This window comes from Ciconia boyciana, chromosome 22, assembly GCF_034638445.1.
Source record: "Ciconia boyciana chromosome 22, ASM3463844v1, whole genome shotgun sequence".
Classification (NCBI taxonomy): Eukaryota; Metazoa; Chordata; class Aves; order Ciconiiformes; family Ciconiidae; genus Ciconia; species Ciconia boyciana.
Window position 1 is genome coordinate 6,614,745 of NC_132955.1, and position 15,268 is coordinate 6,630,012.

At 39.1% G+C, this 15,268-nt stretch overlaps 1 gene segment (V, D, J or C); it reads left to right on the plus strand.

Moving 5' to 3' along the window:
• The first annotated feature begins 1,051 nt into the window (after positions 1-1,051).
• LOC140662449 (T cell receptor delta constant-like) lies at positions 1,052-8,830 on the plus strand. The segment is given in 5 exon segments: positions 1,052-1,145; positions 6,342-6,626; positions 7,025-7,087; positions 7,431-7,547; positions 8,192-8,830. Coding segments are annotated over 4 exon segments (558 nt in total).
• Positions 8,831-15,268: the final 6,438 nt, after the last annotated feature.

Consider the following 15,268-nt stretch of genomic DNA (forward strand, 5'->3'; position numbering starts at 1 on the left):
CTCCTTTGTTAGAAAAGGGAGGAGTGGGCTCTTGAAGCTGCAGGGTCTCAGAGATGAAGTCCATCTCTTTCCATCAAGGTCCAGATAGTGCTAATGGTGCAGAAATTGATCATCATGAAGGATTTGATCAATCTGCAACATCTCCTTTACTCTTTAATAGCCACTTCCATGGGTACAGTGCCTGTACCTAACAAAGAATGATCATTTTGCCTACTTTCTCATCTTACCTAAAACAGCATAAAGACTTCCTAAGCCACCAAATGACCCCCAGACACCAACTCTAAGAGCCCAGATCAGGCACATTCCTCACGCTCCTGAGCATTGAAACCAAATTCAAGGTGAAAAAGTAGACAGCTTCCTGCAGCACAGAATTATTTTCATAAATGGTTTGAAATAGCACTAAAAGTACTGGGTTTTTTTTCCTGCTTTCTATCCAGCTTAACTCCATGAGACTTCAGAGGTGTTGTGTATTCCCAAACTTTTGACTTATAATTCAACCTTTTTGGTCTTATTTTAGACCATTCTTTGAAAGCCATATCATGTTTCTTCATGTGGTATGTTGGGACAGAAACCACTCGAGAAGTCATGTGACTGCCTGTATAATCCAAAATTCTGTGTAGTGAAAAGGAAGAGACAGTTTTTGTAATGGAATATATCACTGTGTTTGGGTATGGGAGTACCACAATGATATAAACAACACAGGGCCCTGTACAAAAACCCAAAGACGGAAAAAAGGCAATATATTTTCAGGAAGAAAGGAGATGGGTAACTGAAATGATTAAGCAGACAAATACAGCATTCTTTTAATATATCTATTTATCCTGGAAATATAGAACTCACAGGGTTCCTGAAAGATGGAAGAAAGGGAGAACTTGGAAATTCTGTATTCAATCAAACTATTTGAAATCATTGAACTATTCAATTATTGTTTTTCCCTTTCCATTTTTAGAAGAAAATGTGGCTCTGGATACCCTCATGGGATTGCATACACGGACAATTAGGACAAATATCTGGCTTTTCATCTCCTGTTTTTACAATACTTTTGAATACCATGAGGAAAGAATTATTTATTGGACTAAGTATTAGCAGTGTGAGGACAGATAAGCTTATATTTGGAAGTGGGACCACTCTCACAGTTGAACCAAGTAAGTATCATTATTTTATTTCTAAATATTATGTTAAAATTAAGGTGGGAGAGGACAAAGCAATCTAATAGTTTTGGTTCACTGTAAGAATTTTCTGCTGCAATAATCCCTGGAGTGCACTCTCTCCAGCCAGAGTTTCAAGCTGAATCCTCAGGTTGTATCTGCTTAAGGAAGGCTTCAGAGGAACAACTGACTGCCTCTGTATATCAGCATTATTCCATGATCCCCAAACACCTCGTGTGCACTACTTAAGTTTAACATGTTATAATTTATTCCCAGTCTGGATAGCACTCTGGTCCAAATTTACTGTGAAGTGGCGTATCCTTTGGTGGATTTTCACTGCCTCATTTTGAGCAGGAATGCACAGCTCAGTGAAGAGCTGACAGTGGAGGGAAATTTTGAGACAGATCTTTAGCTCTCTGAGCTATGAGAAGTTAGTTTGTGACACTGGTACCACACTCGTGTCACCAGGTAAGTAATTCCACTGGGATGGAGACAGAGAAGGAAGGAGGTTAAATATCCTTGGGCTTAAATTTTCACAGCTTCCTTATACCTGAGATCACTTAGAATGAATGAAAATTGGCTACTGAGTTGCCTAAGCTTTGAAAATGCAGATTTGGTGAGTGGGGATTATAACAAGCCTTAGTTCTTCTTACCTTTATTGGGAATTTCATGATGTACAAAAATGGTGGATGTCACCCCAAGCTTTTCTGTGGGAGTGTGAATGTTGGGGCAGCAGGGGAGTTTGTTAGGTTGATCTTCGTTATCCTAAACATCCAGGTGCATGCCTTAAGACTTGTTACAATGCTTTAAGAGATCCTCATGTCTTTAAAGTGCTGCAAAAATGTCCCACGTAATTTTACATACCTAAAACATCCTGCTGTCATTCCAGAAGGGCAAAGGGCTCCCTTAGATGCTGCCTATTATCTGACCAGGTCTGTAGGATATCTTGCATGGGAATAAATGTCTGTTTTGGAACAATTTAAGTCCACCCCCAATTCCAAAGGGACAAAGGAATACAAAGTTATCATTCTGAAGGAAGATCTGTTCTTTCCAAACAGCGAAACCTCAGTTGTAAATGTAGGACCACAAGAAACTGCTAAATTCCATTATTTTAACATCAGTCAACATTGATTTGAAGGTGGTATTTGTCAAAAAAAAGAAGAGGTAAAACATCCCATAGAGAATACTAGAATTTGGCAAGAAAAAACAACCAACAAAACACAGTCTAAGAACTGGTAGGTGGAAGATTGAGCAATAGTTGCCATTTCACACATTTACAGAAATGCTGATATGATACTCTTGCTTCTCACATAAAGGGTCTTATGTTTTTTTAAAAAAGTTTAGTGTGTTGGTTCTTCTGCTGACAAGAAAAGATTTGTTTCTAATCAGTTGATGGTAGCATGTGGCTCATTGACTGCAACAAGATATTCTTGGTTTAAGCAAAGTTTTACAGTATATTACTCAAATTTCTAAAACATCTTCACTGAGTTTTCCACAATTTGAGTTAGAGAACAATTCATTTGACCAAAGAAAGGAATTAGCCTTGTGTTCTCCTCTACCCTGAAATGCTTTAAATCATTCTTTCTCTGTTTTTCCTGCCTATCTAGCCTCTCTGACATCCTGATGTAAAATTACATGAAACTTCAGTTGAGTGAAATTTCCATGCTGTTCAATGATTTCTATTTTTCTAGCTAAGGGTAGGATGACATTTTCAAAGATGCACAAAGACTTTAGGATGATGTTTGACAGTAAAAGATAATAGGCCTTAAGCATCTAAGTCAGTGTCTGTTGAAATACCTAATAAGTTGAAGCCAAAATTTCCAGAATTTGTGCAACCTCAGCCTTTTGTTGCTAAATTTGGATTTCTTTGGGAGGTACTACTATGCATTTTAAGATGCTAAGAACAGATGTACTTTATTACCCAAATCTTTTGAGAATCCCAAAACACAAAATGACGTCGAAAACATGCATTAGTAGTCGCTATAGGATATTCAAGGCATATTCTCCTCGAGGGCTCAGTTAAGGACAGATAAGGTTTTTGTTTTGTTTTGGTTTTGTTTATTCTAGATAAAACTTTCATTAAGAAAACTAAAGCCCATAACATTATTGAATATATAGCTCTTCCCATGACTTTGTAAGATTAAAGGCGAAAAGAAGTACAACTTTTTGTACTAATAAAATGCTACTACCAGAATGTAATATAAAAATCTCTCCCAAAAGCAAGCAGTGGCAGGAATTCATGGCTGTATTTTCAGGTAATGCAAAATAGTGGGACTCAGTTGAGGCTTCTGAGGTCTGACAAATAAATAATTCTGCTTTATTAACTACAATTGCACAGTGTACATTTGTCCTTGTTGAGGATTTTATCCAGTGAGTTATGCCAGAGAAGCAGCTTGTATTATACTGGCTGTTTGGAAATACCGGAGAACAGAAAACATGAAAAACCTCTAAAGATCTTTTCAGATAACAAAGAATGCACAGGACTAACAGGCTCTGGCAAAACCATGTTACAGCACCTGGAAAGGAAATGTATGTAGGAGGAATAGCAAAATGAGCCTTTTTTGATTTACATGTTTTAACTGTGTGCTACTGCTGCTCTCATCTTTGGCAAGGGGACTCAACTGACCGTGGAGCCAAGTAGGTATTCTTTATGCATTAACCTTTTCTGAGTTATTGTTTGGATTTTCACTTTTTTTCCTTTTCTTCCTCCTAAAATTCAGGCAGCCACTCCCCCATGCTTTAAAGTCACTAATTAGACTTTACGCTTTCTATGCATAACCTTTTGATATGCAATTAGACAATTTAAGTATAAAAAACATGCTGATCGCACTTCTTGGGAGTTGCCGAAGAATTTGGGCTCCACAAGGGCAAGTCCTGTCTGCTATCATGCTGACTTTCTTTGGGACCTAACATCTATCCACTTACTGAGGCATCCTAATAAGCTTTTCATAGTAATTGTTGGGTTTCAAAGCCATGCTTGGACAGTCTGAAGGGAATTGAAGTTCCTGTGGAGGTTGACATTTAAGTTCCTAAGAATTTGTATTCTGTCAGAGTCAGAAAGACAGCACTGAGGGGAGAGAAGGGTAATATACAAAAGCATTAAATGGAATCTTATGCAACATTTCTGTACTAGTTTAATCTTACTAAATTGTTCAGAATTTGAGTTACACTGAAAAGGTCAAATGAAGTCAATGAATGTTTGATTCCTGTTTGGTATCTGCTGTAGGTGTTCACAAGCACGGAGTTGTGCCTGTTTTATTAGTAGAGCCAACCCATGAAGTTATGGTAGAGTACTGCTTGGCTTTCACCTCAGTTCTTCAGTATTGGGGTGTGGGTAGTGGGGGAAAGAGAGTAAAATCAGAGCCCCTTGAACAGAACTTGAAAAAATACCCTGTGATGAACTAAATGTTAGACCTGAGTGATCTCTTGACCAGACTGCAAGGCAGATGCCATGTAAAATTCAAAGCCTAATGCACCTCTCTTTAGCAAAGAGATCCATCAGGATGCTCCTGTTAAATTGGACATGTAAATCTTTTTTGATATGTCTCATAGCCTTTCCTAAGCTGAGCCCTTTTTGGCAAGGAAGCGTACTAGATGATTCTCTTCAGTTTCATGTTTTTATTATAATTCATGTTGCTAATCTTTTTCTGACATTGGTATGTGGAATCACCCTAGTTTTTCCACCTATGACCTGAGGGCAAAGATATTTTATTTTAAAAAAATCATTATAACATAATGATTTGTTGACTACTAAATTATTTTGAGACCAACTCTTTTCTGAAAAGACATCCCCTTCAAGTTTAAGAAATCTTAATTAATTACTTGTATGTTGTGTAAGAAATTCGCAGAGAAAGCTGCTGCTACATGGTTGAAATTCAGGCTTTTGCAGTTGTCAAGCCTTTGTCATTCATGCATGCTGCTTGGAATTGGGAATTCAACTCTAAAACTATTTCAAAACAGAAAAAATACATCTGAAAGTTTCAAAGTAACTCTTCTGAAAGACGCATGAGAGAGCAATGATACCAAATCCTATGAAAACTTTGTCAGCATTTTTAGGTTCTTTCAAAACTCCAGTTCTAGGGCACGTTTTTCATGCCTTGATGTTTGTTGGTGTCTTGACCTGAAAGAACTACCACTGAAGTTTATTACGCTAATCTAAGGAAGATTGTAAGAAGATTTGTCCATGGACATCAAGTTCATAGGCCTCGGGGTGTTCTTACCTTCAAATCAGTTTATTATACAAATTCTGCATTATACTTCTAACTGCCCCTGGAGCAGTGGGACTAACAATATGGCACAGCACATGGATGAGAAAGGTCACACTTTTTGGAACAGGCACAAGAATTTTTGTTGAACCAATACCAATGCTATCCTCTTTTCATTTTCTCCAGACTGGGTTGGAATGTCTTACACCATGTGCAATGTCTAGTGAGGAAAACCTCCCCCACAAATGAAAGTTCTTGACCTTATCAGAAGCTCCTGGAGAAGTGGAGATACACAATTCACAGACTTCTGGTTGCTTCTGTCTTACTTTCCCATCTTAGAGACAAAAATCCTTCTTGCATCTGGGCATTTGTTATTGAAAAGATCAACCCTGTCCCCCACTCCAGCAGCAGTACTTAATTTCTGCAAGTAATGTCATTCACTGGAGTAACCTTGCACAACAGTGAGGCAACAACCTGACTTCTCTTTGCCCTACCACTCTTGCTATGGTTAGACCTTTTAGCCACATCAGAAGAAGATTTGGGGGAGGGGAGGGAGAGTAAAGGAAAAACAGTTATTCCCTCATGTCTTATGAATATGCAAGAGAGTCCTTGATAGAAGTGTTATATTTAGGAACTAAATTGTTGAGAAAGCAGAATAATTTGACTCTTGAAGTGGCATGCATAAAAGTTCTCTTCTCATTTGCAGGTCCCTTACTTATAAAATAAAGAACATGAGCTTTGGCAAAAGGAAGCTTAGAATCCTCTGGAATTAAAGCTTCTATAAAAAACCTACTCTCATACACCCTTTCTGTCTTTGATCTGGTCTTTTGGAAGCAGCAGCAAGAAATAGTGACAAAAAAATGCAGTTAGTCATTGATAATGCTAGGAATTAGTCACAGCTGGAGTATATATGAACTTTAGGTAACTTAGCACTCAGGCAAGCTTGCAATAAAATCATATCATGCCCAAACAATGCTTTTTTTTACAGACAATCAAAAAAGTTCTGTCCCAGAAGTCATTGTGATGAAATCAAAGAAACTGGAAGAAGATGGCAGCATTGGGAAAGCAGCTTGTTTGGCAAGGGATTTCTATACAAAGAACATCAACTTGGAAATGTCCTCTGATGAGGTCGTATATGAACAGAATACATCCATTTTGACATCAGAGGGGTTGTACAATACTATTAAGGTGGTCAAGGTGAAAAAAGGCACAGAGGTGAACTGCACAGCCAAATACGATGGCAGAACTATTCCAGCCAACACAACATTGCCAGGTACAATTTTGTGGTACAGCTGCAACTTATTTCTGGAGGCAGTGTCTTCTAGCACTTGCTATTTCTCCTGCTAGTAAGCATTGCCCTGGGTAACCAGCAGAAATGGGAAAGACATCAGGTACTTAAGCAGGTAGAGCTCAAAGATATTTAAAAGCATCTAAAAGAAATGATCTTAACTGTTTAGCAAGTTGGAGTTACTTTTTTGGGGGGGAAAAAAACCCACAATCTTGTTTTAAATGTACATTTACTTATGACTAAATACTTCACCACATAGCAGCGAACCTCCTAGAGCACAGTCTGAAATAGACTTTCTAAAAACAACAAAATGTTAACATTTTGTTTAATCCTTTTTAAAATTTGGATATAGTTTATAATGCCTTTTCTTTACCATGCTACAGAAAAGGAGGATGAAGAACTGGTAACAGGGAAGGTTTGCAACACCACAGACACCTCTGCACAAGGTTAGTTACCTAAATAGATTGTGAAGTTACATTACTCTGTTGGGGATAAATGCATGGAAATGTATTTTCTCAGGGGTAGAGAAATCAGAATACAACATATTCATAAAACACAACCTGCTTTTTTAAGGTGGCTAGTTTAGTAACAGACAAGCAACAGGAAGCATAATCCAATCTAGACAGACATCCTCCTCCCCTGTTATTGCCATGTTTCCCTATCATCTTTTCCTTTCCTGCTGTTTCTTTCCCTGAAATGATTACTTGTGGTTTTTTCCACTTTCTGCCAATATCACAATATCCAAATCTAGACCATGATCTCTCCCATCTTTTCTCTATCACTAAGCAGATACCAAAGTGGAGAAAGCAAACATGCTGTCTATGGCTGTGCTGGGTTTGAGAGTCCTGCTGGCAAAAAGTATTGCCTTCAATACACTGATGAGTATCAAGTTGTTTCTTTTCTGAGGTAAGGAAGCACATAGCTTGATCTGTAGAAATACTGGAAACACACGCGAGGAATGATCACCTGTCTGTGTACTCCTCTAACCCCATAAGCAATGATACCTGTTCATCTTCTCCTGTTTCTTTTAAATAACTCGTAGGTTTCTGGGGAAAAAAACAACAACGACTCCCCCCCAAAAAAACCCCCCAAAACAAAACAAAAAACCAACCCAAAAAAACAACTACACACACACCCCACCCCCCCATACCACAAAGAAAACAGCTCCTTTCTGTATCCAAAGCTCAGTTCTTGGTGGCTGGTCCCCAAATTTTCTTTGCAGCAAACTTGCTTTGGCTAAGCAACTCAGGTATTACCAAAGTGCCTAAGAGATATCTCATTGACTGTTTCAAGGGACAGAGCACAAAGCCTGGAGAAAAATCAAGACAAACAAGGAGTCAAAAGCAAGGCTTCCAAAACACAAACATGTGAAGTAGTGGGAGGAAAGAGAGGAGGGGGGAGGATTTTTAAATTAAGGTAACCAAAGAAGCACAAAAGATAGTCCAGCCTAAGTTTTGTGGATCTACCTGTCTTGATCTGACAGCTATCAAACAGGAGCATGTAAGCCCAATTGCATTACATGTAGTTTAAAACACACTTTGCTCTTCCAGACAGTGGGGAAGCAAGCCAACAGCAATCTGAAGAACAAGAGAGAGTGTGTACCAGCAGCACAACGGGTTGAACAGCCAACATCAAATCTGCTGACAATAACCATCCAGAACACAACACAGCACCTTCCCCTTAAGACATTTTATACTGTTGAATCCTGCCTAGCTAGTTTATTTAGTTTTAAGAGGTGTAACTGCTTTTGCTATTTCTTTTTCTCTGTGAACTGAGGAGATTGTATTTTTACTCATCTCCCTGCTAAGTAGAAACTGATCTCCCTATTCTTCTAGCCTTTGCACAGAAGCATCCAGCCTGCTTCAATATTTTTGAAAAATCCAATCCTCACTATAGATTTATGACCCTTTAAAAACACCTTTTACAGGCATGTTGCATTACTGTCTGTAGAACTGATGTAGAATTCAGGCACAGTAGATGCTATTTGTAGCTTTAATGTTTTTTAGATAGCTTTAATAACAATAATTTTCTAGTGCAGATGAGAAGACCTGTGTTGGATCTGAAGTGATTCAATTCAACCAGATAATGTTCAACCATGGAAGCATTTCTTTATTAAACCTGTATTTCTTCTGCAAAGTGTATGGCACATGCATTTAGGTTACTGTAGTAGTGACCAAAATAAAGTTTTACTAAGCCAAATTGCTGTGGTTTGTTCTGTGCTTTTTCTTCTGAATTTGGGATGGAGATTGCTGAAATCCAACTGTCCCAATGACCAGTGAGATTAGAAATACAGCTTTGATAACCTAGATTTCCTGTTGGCTGAATTTATCTTTTCTAGACTTTGTACAGGGAAGTGGAGATTCTCTTTGGCACATTAAAAAGCTTCAGTAGGGCCATGAATTCTAGACTTAGGGGATTCGAATGAGATCTGGTCTTTCAGATCACTCTGAAGAGACCCCAGCAAGATGTTTTGCATCATAGCAAAAATAGACACATGTCTAAGGAGAAGTCAGTTAAGAGACAGCTTGATATGAGCATGAGGAAGGAAAATGCACATATCAAAAGCATGCTGTTTTTTGCCACTCATTGATACTAGGAAGAAGCCAACAGGAAATAATGTGTGGTGGTCTGATGGAGTGATAGTTTCCATAGCAACTTGGTTATTAGTCAAAAAGACCCCAACATATATTCCCCAACTCATCTTTCTCACAAGCAACAGGCAGGATGCTGTGGTCAACATTTATGACTGAGTTATACCGTGCAAGATTAACTCCCCCTTGTTTTGAAAAACAAGTTAACCACATCCTGAAGGGGAAATAAGGTTTTTCACATACTGACTGAGTTACTGCTGGCTTCAAGACAACCTCTACAGAGTGCATAATAAGGTCTGTTTAATTAAGCTTTGTCAGGTTAGTCCCTCAGACCCTGCAGACACCTAGAGGAAGACCCTCACCCTATGCAGAAGTGAAATTTGCAAGGCAAATCCAAAACCAGTAAAATGCATATTTAGTGCATTCTACCACCATAATGTAAATCAGAGGGAGCTGTTCACTAGTATTTTTATCCTGATTTTCTGATGACACTCTGAACCTTTTTATCTTGCACTCCACACCTTTTCCCAATCTCTCAGACAAGACTCAGACCAGGAATACCATTTCTGTGTCTCTGTGCAAATCAAGGAATGATATTTTCCTGAGTAGTCCTTGGTGGTGCCTGAAAGTTTTGGCAGAATTAAAATCCTGCAATGCTGCACAAGCGAAAAAGAGAGATCTACAAATGTGTGACTACTGAGGGATAGCATTGACTCATACAGAAATTTATCAGCCAGATAAAAATATCAGTCTCTATTGTTTCAAATACCCATCCACATTGGCGTAGGACACCAGAGACCTCACTTCCATCATGAAGAGATTAATGACCTGAGTGATACCTCCACCGTCAGGTTTTTCAGAACTCCCCGTGCCACTGGGAAACTGGTCGGTGTGGGAACATCTATGCCCTCACTAACCCCCTAAAATGTCAGTCACCCAAGTCTGTTATCTAGGTGTCAGTCAAAAAAAGAGAAACTGGTGTCTTTGAGAAGATGGTTCAAAGTCTTCAGCTCTGTGGATCCTGAGAAGGAGGGAATACTCATCCATCAGTCTCTTACCACAGTCTCTCACCCATACTGAGCAGAATTAGTCCCCATTGGAGTGGGCTGGCCTGGTTGCCAGGCCTGTGGCTCCCCTAAGACATTATTTCAGGTCAGAGTATATGAAATAAGAGGGCTGTGTCACAGCTGGCCAAAATAATGTTTCTGAGACATGGTGCCAAGGATGGATACTGAAGACTGCCCAGGCATCCTCATACTGTAGCCAAAGCAGGTGCAGTCTGTTTTTCTCACTGTCTGGAGAAAACTATTTGGAAGCAACCTACACTGGCTTAGACTAACTGGGGATAAGAGAGGAAGAGGGAACAAACTGCATAAATACACTCTTGGGGAGAAGAGAGGTATCTGTACCCAGTGAGGAATTTTGGCACCTAGGCAGCTGATGTCTAGAAAAGGGAGGTTAATGGGAAAGGCAATACCATATTAGACCACATGATCCAGTTGGAAGAAGCAGATACATGTGCATACACAACCCCTTTCCAGCTCTTAAGCTCTAGACAGATTGTGCTGTATTTTTAATTTATTTGAACCATTTCCCCTGTCAGGAGCTGTCTAGGTCTAATTATTTTACTTCGAGTTAGGAAAGAGCCTGTAGCCCCTCTGCCCTATTTTCTGCCATTGTGACTTCCTGATTGCCTCCCGCTAGCAGTGGCTCTTCACTTTACAGTTGCAAATCTGTAATTTTGAGCCAATGCAGAACATGCAGCTTAAGAAAACAGGAGGATATCGTTGTTTGCAAAAGAAAATCCATAACGGGGAGCTTTTGTACAGCCCAAAAGTAAGATTGTGTTGGTGTGGCTAATTCCACAGAAGAGGGCCGAGTCTGCAGCTCTCCCAGCTGATATCAGCTAAGGGAAAGTTTTTGTAGAGATATTGTGCTCCACAGTAAAATAGCCTCTGTTAAAATCAGCACCTTCGGATTTAGAATTATCCGTAAACAGGAAAAAACACATTGTCCTGTAAAAGATCTGATAATACCATAATAGTTGAGGATGATGATAAGCAGAACTCTTTAGTTCAAAACATTTTAATAGTGCTATCCATATTCTTCTACAGATTTAATTGTGTCCATATTTGATTGTGTTCAGACGGCCTTTGAATATCTCCAGGGGTGGAGTCACTATCCCTGGAGATATTCAAAAGCCATCTGGACATAGTCCTTGGCAAACAGCTCTAGATAGTCCTGGTTGAGCAGGGGAGACCAGATGACCTCCAGAGGTCCATTCCAACCTCAATTATTCTGTATTTTTGTCATATCTTTGTCATACACAGAAATTTCAAAGAAGAAAGCCCAGGTTAGGACTATAATGATTTGGATAGGAGAAATAAATTGCACATTAACCGTGCAATTCAGTAAGGAAAAAAAAGCAGCTTGTCTTGCCCTATAGCTGTAGATAGAGTGGTCAGGAGCACTAACACAGTCAAATAAAGCATAAGAAGATAAGTAAGCCATGAGATATTTAACATAAGACAAAAATGCAGTATGGGACTTGAGAAGACAGTGATAGCAGTAACACTTGTAACAAGGGCTTGAATACTTTTCTTTGGCACCTCTCACAATAAGAGATGGAGGAGGACTGAACCTCATCAGTTTTAATATTGCTGGTGTGAGGCAGGCTGTAGGGAGTTGAAGTCCACAGCTCACAAGTGAAGTCCGTTCTGAGCAAGCCCAGGGGAGATGTTGCAGACAGCCAGCAGAAACGCAGCTAGTGTGGCAATTCAAGCTTACAGAGCCTGAACGCAATCCAAAATTTCTTGAAGACAATGTCAAGTGACCAATGTCTTATTAGACAGACAAATAGGTGGGATACCTTTGAAGCATACAGAAATATTCAGGCTTCAAGGTCTCTTGACATGATTACAAAAAGCAGTACTGCTACTACTACACCAAGGGCACTGTATTACACCATATGACCTGTTACTCATCAACTTCATTTTCTCATGGATGTGCATATGGGAAAAAAAGATCTGTCCAGTTTAGGGCTAGTAGTTATTCAAAGGTCTAAATGAGCATTTTTATAGCACAGAAAATGATTCTAAGATCACTATTAATGATTGTGGTTTGAAGTTTTCCTCCTGTCTATCTAACTACACCGTTTTTGTCTAAGGGAGTATTCTTCAAACTTAAGTCTGGCCTATTGGGGTGCTCCCAACACTGTTGCTGTTTTCAGAATAATAACAACCTCCAGAGATCCATTCACCCAAAGTAGAAGCTTGCTCTTAAGTCCCTCCAAACGGTATTCTCTCTCCACCCAGTGTCAGAGCCTGGAAACAGCTGATGTGAACATCTGCCTCCATATGCAAGTGTGTATATCCAAGCTGTGGTTTGTGGACTTCTGTCTTTCTTTTCTTGACGTTAATGCTCATGGCTCTTCACAATGATGTATTCCTCTCCATTCTCACCTCTGGTCCTAAAGATCTATCAAGCAGGTCTGCGTCATGCTGAGTCACACAACAAATGTACCTGCCTCAGAGGGCTAGGAAATTTTTGTCTTTGTAGGTAAAGATCATGCGTGTGTCAGACTAGGGGTCTGAATGCCTTGAAGTTGTTCATTGTGAGTATCTCCTAATCTCTTCTGTGCAATTGTTGTTGTGTTGTGCGGTTTTGTTTGTTTGTTTGTTTTAAGTTTCTGATTTCTCCTTTTAATGCAGACCTAAGAAACTCAAATCATAAAAGAAGATGTTCATCTGGTACATACCAGTTAACAGCATGTCCATAACCCCTAAAGCTATAATGGAAGTCTCCTAGAAGTTATAGACATTTATTGCAGTGAAAATGACAAAGTGCATGGCTTCCTACACAAGTTTAAAAGTACTTGGGAAGGATCCCATTAATATATCATAAAAAATGATCACCCAAGCAATGAGAATCAGCAAGGCAAGTCCTTCACTAGTGAAATTCTGCACTATTTGCTCAGAATGATTGCTTGAAGGTGTCTTCCCTCCTTCTTTGCCACGTATCAGCAAGGGATTTTTGCTTCCCCTCCTTGTTACATTGCTTTATGAAACCTTCTGCCTGCCCGCTGTGGAATAAGTTGCAGCTTTTTTTCTCTAGCAAAAGGTAGGAAAAAGTCTGATGTTCATGTGCTTATTATCCAAAGCAAGCTGGTTGCCTGCGCTTCTCCCTTTGCCTTCTACTTTCCAATACCTAGAGGCAGGACGGCACTTTTAGAAAACAGCTGAAATGTCAGCATAGAAAGTCCCCAGGAGTCCAAATCAGATGCAAAGAGAAGATGTAACAGATGAGTCACAGTCTAGAGTGTCTAGAGTGACATGGAAGACATACAGTGCCTGTATCTAGTTTGGTATCTTGGAAGAGGACTCACCTGAAGAAGAGTATTTTTCCTTCTGTGTACCTTGTTGATCCTAGATGTTCATCCATAAGATGTGAAAAGGAGTGAAGAGCTTAAAATGCCCTCGAGGTCTGGTGTAATGGGGCAGCTAAAGTTCTTGGCAGCTTTTAAATTCAAGATCCTTTGCATCCTCAGGGAATCCGTAATCAGAATTAGTGCAAAAACTTTTGAGAATACTTGGCCCAACATGTTGAATAATTCAGCTCTTTTCTTTAAAGGATTCCAACACGTAAGTCAGGTGGTTCAGGCGGGAGAACATATAATGCATCCTTCCCTACTAAGTATGTGGAAGAAAATATGGCTTTTTTTGCTACCACAAAGTTTTATTGCTTTAGTTTTCCTGACTATTTCTAAGTCTTACTACATCTGCTCCAATACAATCCTATTTTGAATAAAGAGCCTAAGGAACCAGTTTCACCATTAGCACTTTTATTTACACAAAAAAACAATATTTACAATATTTAATCAGATTATGTCATAAGACAGCTTTCTGTAAATTTAAGCCATTTGGTTGCAGGTTTCAAATTGTTGTATAGACTTGTATTGTATTTTTTACTATATTTCAAGGACTTTCATTTTTGTCTAGACATCATCATGGTCATTTCTCTGTTAGATTTATTTTAACTGTAGAATAACTTCTATAGCCTAGCTGTTCAGAAAGCTACTTTGCTTTTCTGTGGAAGAGTCCATTAAAATGATTATGATGTCTAGATTTCAAGTGAAAATCTAAACTACGTTGCTAGCTCCTGAAAATGTCTTCACCTGGATGCAACTTAAAGAGAATATAATGTTTTAGAAAAGATGAGGTGTTTTACATTCTTTTCCCAATAGTACTTCAAGTTCAGTTAAATTTTGTCAACATTAGGAAATTTTAGAATTGTGTTTCTGCTTGGTATAATTTTATGGCTGTTCTGCTCTAATCTATTTTAATTCTTTTTTGCATTTTTTTCTTATTTTAACTTATTAAGATACATGTGGTATGCTTAGCCATCATTTTACCCATTGATAGTCCTTAGCTCACATCCTGGGTCAGGGAGGCTTCAGATCTTTTTGAACTGTATGAAGCCTTAAATCCCTATTGCTAACAATGTCTTATCCCAGCTTAAGTCTGCAATTCTTTTCTGACTGCTACTGAGCCTCATGGGCATTCTCTGGCAAAAGTTTACAGCTCATTGTATGCAAAAGTTACATCTTCACCTTTCTATTGGGGAATCTGCTGCTTGTCATTTTGATAGCTTCTCCTCCAAGTTGCAAAAGCTTTTAAGAAGCCAGTTATCTTTACCTGCATGCTATAGGCAGGATGGGAATGCAGGGAAGTTCACAGAGCCCAATATGACTCATAAGGTGCAACATCTGCATTTCTACTGACTAGTGATACTTGCAATCATTCAGATACAACAGCTTCACTCATCACTGACAAAAAGCAGATCTCTGCCTATTGAAAGTAAGGTGATGCATGCCATGCATTTTTGCAGACTCTTCTGGTTTTACAGAGGGTGAAACTGCCGTAGCCATCAGGAACTTTGAGACTTGACTGTCAAAAGATTCCACCTCCAAACAACTTCTCAGCCCTTTTGCTGCCAGCAGGTCGTAGCACAGTATGTTTTTGTGGCTTCTCATTATAA